Source organism: Hemitrygon akajei, chromosome 16, assembly GCF_048418815.1.
Source record: "Hemitrygon akajei chromosome 16, sHemAka1.3, whole genome shotgun sequence".
In the NCBI taxonomy this organism is placed as follows: Eukaryota; Metazoa; Chordata; class Chondrichthyes; order Myliobatiformes; family Dasyatidae; genus Hemitrygon; species Hemitrygon akajei.
The window spans coordinates 29,119,277-29,133,083 of record NC_133139.1 but is presented as its reverse complement, the minus strand read 5'-3'; the positions used below and the strand labels follow the sequence as shown (position 1 = coordinate 29,133,083).

Below are 13,807 nucleotides of genomic sequence, written 5' to 3'. Positions count from 1 at the left end.
TTAGGTCACATTTCTTTTCCCAACTGATGTTTGGTCTGAACAACAACTGAACCTCTTGACCACATCTGCATGCTTTTATGCATTGAGTTGCTGCCATGTGATTGGCTGATCAGAATTTTGCATGAACAGGCATAAGTATAGGTGTACCTAATAAAGTGGCCACTGGGTGTATCTTTACATTGCTCTGCTGTTAGAGGATTCAAAACTGGTAATTACTTACTTATTTTTTATTGAGATACAGCGTGGAATAGGCCCTCCCGGCCCTTTGAGCCACACCACCCAGAAACCCCCCGATTTAACCCCAGCCTAATCACGGGACAATTTACAATGACGAATTATCCTACCAACGGTACGTCTTTGGACTGTGGGAGAAGACTGGAGCACCTGGAGAAAACCCACATACTCACGGGGAGAACGTACAAACTCCTTAGAGACAACGGTGAGAAATGATCCCAGGTCGCTGGTGCTGCGAAGCGTTGTGCTAACCATTATGCTACCATGGTGCATGTATGGAGGGAGGTCTACCCTTATTTGCCCCAGTGAAGAACCGTATATCACTATAGGCATCTGCAAGGTATCAGGGTTAACTCATCAGCCTCGGAATAAAACATGCGTTGTGCCCTAGTTTTGATCAAAGTGAGGTACTGAGACAGATAAGACCATGGCTTTGAAGAGTATGGTCTCTTCAGTGCCCTGGCCAACACTGTTCCCTCAGTCGAGACAGTCTTTCACACAAGCGAATCCATTGGGGCCATTTATTGCACCTGGTGCTCCTGGTGCAGGCTCCTCTAAACCAATGAGACATGATACAGATTGGGGGATCGCTTTGTCAAGCACCTTTGCTCCATCCTCTGGTAACAGCCAGGGCCAGCCATTTTAGTTTCACTTCCCATTCCTACGCTGACCTGTCTGTCCACAGCCGCCTCCGCCTCCTAGTTGAGGCTGGATGCAGCTTAGAGAAGCACCTTGTATTCTGTCTGGTAGTCTCCAACCTTACGGCATGAATATATATTTCTTCAATTTCCAGTAACCACTCCCCTCTATCCCCCTTTTTTGACCTTATCCCACTTGCTCATCACCTCATCTCTTTCCCCTACCCCGTCTTTTTTTTTGCCTATCATCCACCTTCCTCCTCCAGTTCCCTTTTTCTCCTCTTTCCATTTATTCCATGGTCCACTGTCTCCTCCTATAAAATCCCATCTTTGTCAGCCCTTTGTCACTTCCACCTATCACCTCCCAGCCTCTTACATCTTTTCCATTTCCCCCTCCCTAATCTGCCTGTCACCTCCAAACCTGAATCAACCTGTCAGCTCTTGGTCTACCCTCAACCCCCCAACCTTTTCATATTGGCTACCTCCTTTCTTTCTTTCTTTCTTTCTTTCCAGAAGTGAAGGGTTGTTGACTAAAAACTTTGCCTGCCCATTTCCCTCCACAGATGCTGCCTGACCCGCTGAGTTCCTCCTGACTTCCAGCATCCGTAGTCTCTGTGTATCTGGCCCTTATAGGATTGCTATGTGTGGGATCATGCTCTGTACACCGTCACTGCAACTTACGAACATTTGCACTGGGAGGTACCCACAGCACTTTTTCCTTTCTGAGAAGGAATGGCAGTACTTGCTGTGAACTAGCAGTGGGATGGAGATGATGTTTCAGGAGGAATCTTTAATCTCACCTCACCAGCCACAGTTCAAGCTCAAGTTTAATTATCATTCAATGAAAACGGTGCTCCTCCAGGGCCAAGGTGCAGAACACATTACCATCAGCACACAGCACAAACAGTGCATACGGTTATGAATTCAGGAAAACATGCAGTCACAAAAAGAGAAGGTAATATAGCCCACGTCCCTGAGAGGCATGACTGTCGATTGTCCTGGTACAGTTTGTACTTCCAGCACTGGAGGGCAGCACTGAGTAGAGACCAGAGGACAGTAGAGAGTGAATGTTGAAGGGCAGCACTGACAGGAGGGGCCAGCCCTCCACCCAGTATGGATTCCAACAGAGGTCCTTGCTTTCTCTCACACCGCCTCGGCTCTCTTCCCCTGGGTGGCTGCAACAGACGACACCCTGGGCCTAGGCCTAGTCCTTGCCCACAAATGAGGCAACGCAGCCACTCCGCTGTCAGTCTTGCAAATGAACTAGTGAACCCGACTAGCAGTATATTATGTTAGCAATGCCCAACAGGGTCTCAAGGTCACAAAAACGCCCAAGACACTCACTCACTCTGTTTGTTGGATCATGCACAATGGTTATGCACCAATTCCAGACGACAACACAACAATAAGTTCAGTTCCATCGCTATCGAGCAACTCACTGATGGGATAGTCCTGTAATACTTGACGTTCCTAGTGTCCAGCAGTGTCTTGTGATCATATAGAAGACACACAAGGCAAACAAATGCACCTCTGGTTGGACCTGGAGTGACGGCTGCGTCTGAGCACACAGCCATCTTACCGGAAGACCCGCCACCGTTTTACCGGAAGAGCGGTAAAGGGCAAGACAAACGGGGCTAAGTCCTCAGGCTGGTGATGAGAACATCCCACAGCCGCTCACAAGTAGGAAAGATACACGATAGAATAGGTATATGGTAACAAAGGTACATTGCCAAACTGGTACATGGTCACTGAGATTTACAGCCAACTGGGTGCTCAATAAAGTTCAAAAAGTTCACAGTAAATTTATTATCAAAGTACAGATATGTCACCATGTACAAACCTGAGATTCATTTTCTTGTGGGCATTCACAATAAATATGCAGAATAACGACCATAACAGAATCAACGAAAGAACGTTCAACTTGGGCGTTCAACCAGAGTGCAGAAGGCAACAAACTGTGCAAATACAAAAAGAAAAAATAATAATAAATAAATAAGCAATAAGTACTGAGAACATGAAATGAAGAGTCCTTGAAAGTGAATGCATTGGTTGTGGGAACATTTCAATGATGGTGCAAGTGAAGTTGAGTGAAGGTATCCCCTTTGGTTCAAGAGCCTGATGGTTGGGAGGTAACTGTTCCTGAAACTGGTGGTGTGAGTCCTGAGGCTCTTGTACCTTCCTAATGGCAGCAATGAGAAGCATGTCCTGGGCAGTGCGGGTCCCTGATGATGGATGCTGCTTTCTTGCGACAGTGTTTCATGTAGATGTGCTCAGTGGTGGGGAGGGTTTTACCTGTGATGGACTGGGCCATATCCACTACTTTTTGTATGATTTTCTGTTCAAGGGCATTGGTGTTTCCATGCCAGGCTATGATGCAGCCAGTTAATATACTCTCCACTACACGTCTAGAGAGGTTTTTCAAAGTTTTAGATGTCATGCCAAATCTCTGCAAACTCCTAACGATGTAGACGTGCTGTCGTGGTTGCTTCGTAATTGCACTTACGTGCTGGGTCCAGGAGAGGTCTTCCAAAATTATACCACCAAGGAATTTAGAGTTACTGACCCTCTCCACCTCTGATCCTCCAATGAGGACTGGCTCATGGACCCTGGCTTCTTTCTCCTGAAGTCAATAACCAGCTTCTCGATTTTGCTGACATTGAGTAAGAGGTTTTTATTATGGCACCACTCAGCCAGATTTTCAGTCTCCCTCCTATATGCTGATTCATCACCACCCTTGATTTAGTCTATGACAGTGTTGTCATCAGCAAACTTGAATATAGTATTGAAGCTGAGCTGGAGATCTATGAGGGGCGCGAAGTTCTCTGACGTGTAGGCATTGCTGCACTGGGGAAATATGGAGCTGATCTTGCCATAGTACCCACAAATGGAATTCAGGGACACAAAAGTATTCCATTTATATTTGTTGAGGAATTATTATTGCTCAGTGCGCTGTAGTGAATTTCAGCTGGCAGTGTTGGATCTTCCTTGCCCAACTGGGAGGGCACCCTGTTTAATGCCTCACTTGACAGACATCATTCCCTTGGTAACTCACTGGATTTGAAGCTTGAGACTTCATAAGTATCCATCCCAGAGGTTGTGTGAAGTGTACTAAAACGTATAGCTTCATTGCTGAATAGTCAATGCACAGCCTAATGAATGAGGTCTTGGTGTCCAAGTGAGAGTGTCTCTTTCACATGAGGCATACTCCAGGAGTGAGCCAACAGATGTGAAGGGTGAATTAGGTTACAGAAGCTGTCTCAAAGCTCTAAATCCCTCGAGCGTTTCCCAACCTGAGTTTTAGGGCTATTTTTTAAAAAATCTGATCATCAGCAAGCACAGACTTTAGATGGATTCTTGGGCACAGCGGGGCTTAAACTGATTGTGAGATTCCTGCCAAGCTCTGGGAGTTATATTTGCAAACATTTGGCTCCTGCAGGCCAGGTGGGGAAGGAACATACTTTTTTTAAAGTCTTTATATTTGCAAAAGAACGTAAGTGGGAATTCACTTAGTTTATTTCTCTTTCAAATCACGTCCTCACCCACTTCCCCCCACACCCCCTTCCTTACATCACCTATCACAGAAAGCTCAGGGTAAGGAATGTGGACTGCAACCTTAGACCAATCAAACGGGGTTGACCCAGTAACATATATAAGGGCAAGTGAGCTGTCACAGCCCACAGTCTCTGCTCTCCACAGCCTCAGCACTGCATTACCTTCCACTGACCTACAGACCTGACAAGTACTTTACAAAGACTCCACTGTATTTTTATATTTAAATAAAACAACTTGAGGTCTTCCTAAGAGGCAGCGACTTCCACGTTTAGTGGAGAAGGAGATGGAGGGATCAGCAGCCTGGATTTTCCTCATCTTTCTTGTCTTGCAACAGTACATTTCAGCTCAAGGTAAGACACTTTTCAATAGTATAAATATGAAAGGTCCCTATTTTCCTGAATATTGTTTTCAACTGGACTTTCCTTTATAGGAGTCTGTAATAATATTTGACTAATTGTCTGGTGTTTTTGCAAAGTTTTGAAAGAAAATTAATCAATTGACTCTTGATTGTTAGATCTGAGCCTTCATCTGCTTTCAAGTGACAATGATTTCACTCACCTCTTCTACATCTTGTTCCCTTTATTACTTTTTCTGAAATTATTCCTTCTTGAGGACGTACATTTTCCCCCTGACCGTACTTAATTCTTGTGTGGACTTTTGAAAATCTGAGCTTATTAAATTTGTGGGTTCTATGTGATGGCACGGACACATTAACTTAATGTCTGTTCTTGATCGGTGGATTATTTTCTGAGCCTGAAGATCATTGGTTGAAACTATTCCGCAGATTTGAACACACAATCCAGGTGGAAGCTCTCAGGATTTCTCTCTCAGATGAACATAAGTGATCACAGTTTTCGATTCTGAACAAGAGAGGTAGAGTTCTTCCTGGTGTCCTAAGCTCAAATCCTAGTCCTCAATCGACATTTCTAAAACAGATTATTTGGTAGTCATCACAGTGCTCTTTGTGGCATTCTCGCTATGCACATTTGCTGAAATGCTTTCTATTTAAAATTATAACAACACTTCAAAAGTGTTCTGATGGCTTCCGGGCTTTTTGAGGTCTCTTTATCAGGGACTGAACACCACATGTGGAATTCGAGCTTTTGGTGCTAACATTGGTATCTTCTCTGACTAACAGTTCGGACAGTTGTTACAAATTTGGGGTGAAATAGCTGGGGGAATTAAGTGGGGAACTCCCATATTCAGTGTCTGAGCTGTGCCATGTTTAGCTGCTTTTAACATGATAAACAACAGAATAATATATCAGCATCTGGGACAATCAGGACCGTGAGGAGATTCTTGTTGATATGTGATGTAGCTCTTGACTCTCTACGGGATGTGAGGCAAAATGAACAGTGCATTTGAGCATCTCTTGGGTAACCAACATAAATCGATGTTCCCAGCTAAGCTGAAGGAGATGGTGGGATAAATTTTCTCAGAATTATACCAAACAACAATCTCCACTCTCCCCTATTGCACACGTCTCCCTTCACTCATCCCTTCCAAGGACCAGTCTTTCTCATCCACTGGGGGCTAAACTAACAGTGTGGGTGAGAACGTCACTTGCTCTGTCCAGGGCCCTGCAGAAGAAATGAACAGATGTGTCAGAATTGGACACTGACCTCTGATCCCCTTGCTTACATGTGTCAAGAAGACAATAGCAAGGGCAAAATAGGGACTTGTCTGTACCTACAGAGGGAAAGAGCTTTGTCATGACTTCAAAGCATTAAACTAATTCAAAGGAACACACGGGAGTCCAAAATGCAGGTCTAACTTCGAGTTTACTTTTAATGAGGCGCATGCCTATCACACAGTAGTCTGATGACACATGCATTTAACACATTTTTATATATAACCCGTAATTAATCACTTAAATGAACAAGAAAGCTTAACCAACCAATATATATACAAGTTTACACAAATATTATTGAAATATTAAATACACAACAAGCTTAACTGATGAATTATGAGCACCAAGTGATACAACCAGATAGATACTCTGTTACAACCAAGGTAAAACTGGGGTGTGATATAGGAAACGTTGCTGTCAATTTGTGCATGGCAAGATCCCACAAGCAGTAATACTTAATGATCTAATCCCCTAAATCTATGATGTTAAAATGAAAGAAATAAGTCAAGCTGAATTGATGAGAAATCCTCCACTCTCTGAGTGAAGCAATTTGATTCTTGTATCCACCTAAGAGAGGACAAGAGTCTTGACCCGTTTCATTTGAAAGACACAATTCCCCCGAGCTCAGTGCTTCCGCGGCATTGTTCCAAGAACATCACCTGGATAACAGGCTCCTCTTGTGGACTTGAATAGAACTGTCATAACCAAGCTTATGATACAGAAGGCCATCCAGCCCATCGTTCCAGAGGTGTTGAGGTTGAAACTGAGAGAACAGAGAAAGAAAGTTCATGTTTCATGAGACCCACGATCATCTCAGCTTATCCTTCCAACCTTCCCCAACATCACTCACGACTTGCACATTTCTATAGAAGCCTTCACAGCGTCAGGACGACCTACGCACATTGCAGACAACAAAACAGCTTTAAATCGGTTTAGAAAGGAATAGTTCATTTACTGGAAGCATTTCCAGAAGCTATGCATTCAAAAAGAATTAGGTAATATTCATAAAGGGAAATCTGCAGGATGGCAGGGAAAGTACAAAAGACAGACTGAAGAGAAGAGACATGGGCTGGGTGAGTTAATGGTCTAAATAGTCTAACTGTTTAAATATTTCTTCATAATAAACAACCACGCTGCCTTTAATGTGCCGCTTCTCGTAAAATGATACCAAGAACGGCTGAAATTACTGTTGCTCTATTTTCTCTCACTGTCCACGCTATTAAAAATTGTGACGGGAATAGCACTGATTAGATACAGAGAAGAGGCTCCTCCACACAGCCTCAGCAAACACTCCCAGCACAGGGGCCAAATGGATTAGGCACACTGGAAAGCCCCCTTTTCATTGCCCCATCCAGGGCAGGGACAGCAAAGGTTAAAGCGGAGGAAAGATTTGTTGTCCCGTTAAACACCACTGAAGAAAGGACAGTACAGAGCAGATATTAAGAAAAGCTCCCTCTGTTTTGTTTGGAAATGTACGTGTGTGAGTGTATTGATATCTCCCAAAGTTTAAATGATCCTGTTTGAAATTTTGAACAATGCTTTCAAACAATTTCTTGCCTAATTGATAGCAGAGAGATTTGGAAATCTATCTCCATTCCTCGTCACTCCTGCTCCCAATATTTATTTTGGGTCTGATGTTGACTGTCAGGTGAGTGTTACTGTTAAGACAAGTTTTTTCAAAACTATAACCATATAACAATTACAGCACGGAAACAGGCCATTTCGGCCCTTCTAGTCCGTGCCGAATGCTTAGTCACACCTAGCCCTACCTACCTGCATTCAGCCCATAACCCTCCATTCCTTTCCTGTCCATATACCTATCCAATTTTTTTTATTAAATGACAAAATCGAACCTGCCTCTACCACTTCTACTGGAAGCTTGTTCCACACATCTACCACTCTCTGAGTAAAGAAGTTCCCCCTCGTGTTACCCCTAAACTTTTGCCCCTTAACTCTCAACTGATGTCCTATATAACCATATAACACAAGAGATTCTGCAGATACAGGAAATACAGAGTAATATACACAAAGTGCTGGAGGAATTCAGTAGGTCAGGTTTTCTTATGGAGGGAATGAACAGTCGATGATTGTTTCATCAAGACACAAATATTTCCTGCATTTTTCTGATGAAGGATCTTGGCTTGATATGTTGGCTGTTTATTCCCTTCTATAGATGAATCCACCTGCTGAGTTCCTCAAGCATTTTATATGTTTTTAAAATCTGTTCTTTTTAAATGGTTTGTTTCCATTCATACTTTCCACAGCTGCCAAAGAGAGCCAGCCCAGACTCCAGAAATCGAAACAGAATCGGAGGAATCAGAAACTGAGTAACAACGAGGTACAGAAACTGCGTTCAGGTAAACAGAACAGTAAAATGAGAATAAAATACTGCAGATGATGTAAATCTGAGACAAAACAGAAAACGCAGTGTCCACTAGTCCTAGACTCTCCCATCAAAAGAAACATCCTCTCCATAGCCACCCTATTCGATAGGTTTCAACGAGGTCACCCCTCATTTTTATTCAGCAAGGCCATTCTAATGAGCAGTTATCAGTATGGAACATGAAGTGGATGCTGGAATCTGGAACAAAACCCTTGCTGCTGGAGGAATTCAGGGAGTCCCATAAAATCTGTGTAGAGAAATGAGGTGATTTAGGTTGAGCTCCTCTGTAATGAATTCTTCAGGCCTGTGTGGGGCGCCAGAGAGCATTGGGCTCCACGGCTTTAGAGCATCTGAACTGATTAATTGTCGTTTATGGACAGTCATTAATATTTAAGAGTTCCTTGAGTTTTCCTTGAGTGACTCGCTCTTTGTAATACGGTCTCCTGGGTGACCTGTATTTAAGCTTCTTAAGTTTATTTTGATAGGCTTAAGGATTCAATGTGACTTGCATTATTTAAGCAGATGCCTGATTGGTCCTAATCGTGGGGTCCTAGTTTTGAGAATGCTACTTCTTGCAGTGTTGCTTGGCCGAGCCACTGATGTTGTTTTGGAGTTTTTATGAATACGCCCTTCTCGCAGTCTTTACACCAGAGTCTGTGGGTTCTGATATTGTCAGCACACACTGTGACAGAAGGACCATGCCAAGTAATGGACCCAGTGGAGGTTGAACAGTGGTGTTTTGACATCGATAGCTGCAGGAGGGTGTGCCGTCTATTCTCAGTGCATGTCCTGAGTTTATGTTCTGAACTTCTCTACTTTACTTTCTGAGTTTTTCCGGTTCCAGTTCTCCGTTCCAAGCCTTTCAATTCACAAGTGCCTGAGATCCCAGTTTCAGGGTCCTGTGTCTCTCAGGTCTCCCTCTCGAGTTCCCCACGTCTCTCAAGTTGTCCCTGGATCCTGAGTTTTCAGGTGTCCCTGGGCCGTCAGGTGAGGAGGGTCCTCTACTGAGTTCTTCAGGCCTGTACAGGGTACCAGAGAGCATTGGGCTCTGAGGCTTTTGGAGCACCTGAATTGGTTAATTGTTGTTTAATGACAGTTACTGATAGTTCAGAGTTCCCTGCGTTTTCCTTGAGCTACTCGCTCTGTAATGCGGTCTCCTGGTACCTTTTGTTTAAGCTTGTTCAGTTTATTTTGACGGGCTCAGGGATTCCATGTTACTTGTATTATTTAAGCGTGTAGCCCCCGGTAAGCCTCAGGCTCCGTCTAGTGGGAGCAGCCTTTGGCCCCAGAAAACTGAGTAATCAAGTTTGTGTAGATGCTGTGTGATGTCCCCAACACGCCAAATAACAGACAGTACACCATATGAGAGTTAAATGATTTCACTTTATAACTCTGACTATGTAGACAGTAAAGGAACAACATAAGAACTGTTAACAAAGAGAAAAAGGCGCCATTATTAACCAGTTTGTGCACACATCGTTGGAGCTCTTGCAGAACCAGGTCCCCCTTCCTCCAGTCGATGTCCTCCGAACTCCGCCAACTCACGAAAGGGACCGCCCTCGGTGATCAACCTAAAGCTCTACTCGATTCTGCCCGTGTCTCCTCCCCTCGCTGAAGACCCTGGGCCTCGGACTCCCACTCGGGGCCCGTTCCGTTGCCCAGCTTACAGCGTTGCGTCTCCTCTCTTGGTCCCCATTGCGCCTTCTCCCCAAAGCCCGCGAAAACAATAGCTTACAGACACACAAGAAAGAATAACATCTATCCCAATTGGTTAGCAAATGAATACAATTCTCTCTATCAGTAATTATAACCCAAACAAGCTGCGAGAGAGAAGTACTTTCTCAGCAGTTAACATACCAAAGAAGCCATTTTATTAGCCTTAGCAGTAACATAAAAGAAGAAACCCCTTACAAGTGGATGCCTGATTAGGTCTAATCGCGGGCTCCTAGTTTTCAGAATGCTACATCTCGCGGTGTCACTCGACCGAGCCACCGATGTTCTTCTGCGATTATTATGAATCAACTCTTACTGCCGCCTCTACATCAGAGTCAGACTTTGCTCTGCACCTAGGTTCCAATACAGCCAGAGCCTATCGTAACACCCTCATTCTGGTCTGCAATCCAGTTCCTTCATCTTCACTTACAGTTTGGATTGAGGGCCTCAGCCTGAAATGCCAACTGCCCATTTCCCTCCATGGATGCTGTGTGAACCATCAGATCCTCCAAGTAGTTTGGTTTTTGAACTCGAAATGTGAACTCTGTTTTTCTCTCTCCACTGACTGCAGAGTTCAGCACTTCCAACATTTTCTCCTTTGTTTAGCTGATGAGATTGCTCATTAGGATTCTAACACTCTACTAAGTTTCAGTAGACAAAGGGAATGTGTGATAGCCTTGAATTCCATTCCTCAGGTATCTTAAACCCACAGCATGGCTCTTCCCATAGTTTTGGTGCTCCTTCAGCCCTACCGGTTTTCCACAATGCAGCATACCCTTGTCCCTGACCCTCGGAGGGAGGGGCATTCCCTCAATATCACTAATCCTCCACCAGCGACAGCAAGTGCCCTCCTAACAGAGTGGCATTCCCTTGGCCTTGCCTTTTTAGGCTGTGCAGCATTTCCTTGGGGCTGCCCCCTTTGACAGTGTGGCACTGCAGTGTTCCCTTGGACTAACCCCTGAGAGTGCAGCAATCCCTCGGCACTAACCCCACCTCCAGTGCAGAGCTCATCTGGTACTGCTCCTCCAACAATACTGTGACCCTGGGCACAGCCCCTAGTTCCTGCTGCACTACCCCTCCCTGGCACAGCCCCTCCCAAACTGCAGTGTTTGTGCAGACAACCTTTCCAGGACTGCCCTTCCCTCTTCACTGCCTCTCGGACAATACTGTGATTCTCGGCTCTGCCCCTCTGACCGTACGGAGTTCCTCCTGTGAGACAGGAGTGGCGCTTGTATTTTTTTTTGTGCTCTAGTCTCTCAAGTGGGCCTGGTCTCAGAGGCCGCTGACTCAGAGAAGAGGTGACGGCTGGATGTGGCCGTTTTGATGCTAAGTATGGTGCTGATCAGAAAATTGTGATCAATGACCAAAGCTCCCTGGGAAATCCAGTGGCTTTGAATGGCAGTCCTGCAGCGTGAGCAAGAAAACACACTGTGTGCCTGGGAGGTGGCCGTGATTGACAGCCCACCTAATGCAACCATTCGGTCAACCATCCGCAAGTAACCAGGTCACTGAGCTTGTCACCGACTCATTTAAAGGAACAGCGTGCCTTCACGGCCAAGTAACCCCTTGAAAGGGCTTGATCAGCGATTGCCATATCTTCTTGTTTGATTTTATCAATTTTGGGCTCTTTGTGGATTTCAGCTGGTCACCTGTCGCTGTGTGCATCCTCCATCTAGGCCCATCACAACCCAATATTCTACCAGAACTGAGAAATTCTAACTTGGTTCCTCCCCACCATTTCTTCCTCCTTCCCAACATGATCCAAAGTCACAAAGGGCTCTACAGCACTGGAAAAGGTTTTTCAGCCCATCATGTCCGTGCCAACCCTTCTGCCATCTACACTAACCAATTGGCCTGCATTCGGCCCATATCCTTCTAAGGCTTGCCAATTTAAGTGCCTGTTTAAATGTCTCGTAGACAAGGTGACTGAATCTGATGCTACCACCTTCTCTAGCAGCAAGTTCCACTGACAGGGTGTAACAAAAAAACTTTCCCCTCAATCCTCTGTTGTTTTTAATACCCCTATAATGGGTAGAATATTCTATCTGCCATATCTATAATACTTTTATCTACATCTACACAATCATACCCCAGTCCCCTTCTCTCTGGAAAACAATCCCACCCCATCCAATCTCCCTATGAATAATGTCCTCCAGACCAGGCAATATGCCGGTGAATCTTTCCATTCTGTTCAGCATAACCACATTTTTTTCAAAAGTACAGCACCAGAACTGAAGACAATACTCCAAGCCCAACCAATGTCATTCAAAGAAACTCTGTCTGGGAGGCTCCTTGGCCATTTGTATCTTCACTGCTCTTGGAGTGAATTCTTCGATTAATTCCACTCCTCTAACTTTGCGTTTTGTCAAATGCATACAGTAATGTCCCACTTGTTTTGGCAGAGTTGGTGGAGGGGAGATGGGTGACCAAGGTACACATGAGAAAGAGGAGAAGAAGCAGGCTATTTGGTCCCTCAAACCTACTCTAACATTTAGTAAAACCATGGCTGATGGCTGATCCAATCTGAGGCACAACACCGATTTCCCATTCTCTTCCCATACCCTTTGTAATTTAAATGTTTGCTAATAGGAGGGCACGGCAGTGTAATGGTTACAGCACCAGCAATCACCGATAGGGGGTTCAATTCCCACTTCTACCTGTGACAGGTTTGTATGTTCTCCCTGTGACTGCATGGATTTCCTCTGGATGCTCCAGTTTCCTCCCACAGTCCAAAAGATGCACAGGTTAAGGTTTGTGAGTTGAGGGCATGCTACGTTGGTGCTGGAAACATGGCGATGCTTGTGGGCTGCCCCAAGTACAATCGCGGACTGTGTTGGTCATTGACGCAAAACATCACTGGATGTTTCGATGCACGTGTGACAAATGAAGCTAATGTTTAAAATCTCTATTTTGGTTATATTCAGTGACTTCGCCTTCCCTGCTTCCTGTGGTGGGGGAGTTCCAAAGAATTACAACCATGAGAAAAGAAATCTTCTTGTCTCCACCTTAAATGGTCGATTGTCTCATCTGGAAGCATGCTGTCTTAGGAATCCCACTGTGAGAAACCTCCTCTTAGCAACAACTCTTTCTACCTTCTTTGAATCTCATACGCTTCAATAAGATCACCTTCTCAATCTTTCTCCGTATGTTAATCTCTTCATTTTTTCTGCAGTACCTGCGATGCAAGAATGCATTCTTTAAACGTGAGCAGTGGTACGCAGTTCTCAAACCGCAGCATCACCAGCACCCTGCAATGTTGCATTGAAACTTTCCTTCTTTAATACACATGTCCCTTGAAATAAAGATCAACACTCCATAGCCTTCCTAAAGACTTGATGTATGTATTTGAATGTAAACTTTTGTGCCTCACGTATCAGAATCTCTAATTACCTTTGGCTACAACATTTTGTCATCTCGCTCCATTTAAATGATAATTTGGTTTCTCGCTTTTTCCTTCCAAAGTGGATCTCATATTTCCCCACGCTACCTTCCAAATGCCAGCGTGATATCACTCACATAACCTATCCATATCCCTACACAGGCTCTTTTGTGTCCTCCTCACAACTTTTCTGCAAGTTTGTCTACGTGGCTCCTTCGTCCAACTTATTAATACAGTTAATAATTTGTTGAGGCCCCAACACAAATTCCTTCCAAACT

The 13,807-nt window shown here is 44.5% G+C and overlaps 1 protein-coding gene across 1 annotated transcript in view; it reads left to right on the top strand.

Annotated features, from left to right (window-relative positions):
- Nucleotides 1–4,577: 4,577 nt before the first annotated feature.
- The window catches only part of cilp2 (cartilage intermediate layer protein 2), a 50,245-nt gene continuing 41,015 nt past the window's right edge, over nt 4,578–13,807 (top strand). The window contains exons 1-2 of the mRNA XM_073068565.1: nt 4,578–4,774; nt 8,319–8,411. Of these exons, the coding sequence (XP_072924666.1) occupies nt 4,708–4,774; nt 8,319–8,411 (160 nt within the window). The 5' untranslated portion in view covers nt 4,578–4,707. The remainder of the gene's footprint in view (nt 4,775–8,318; nt 8,412–13,807) is intronic.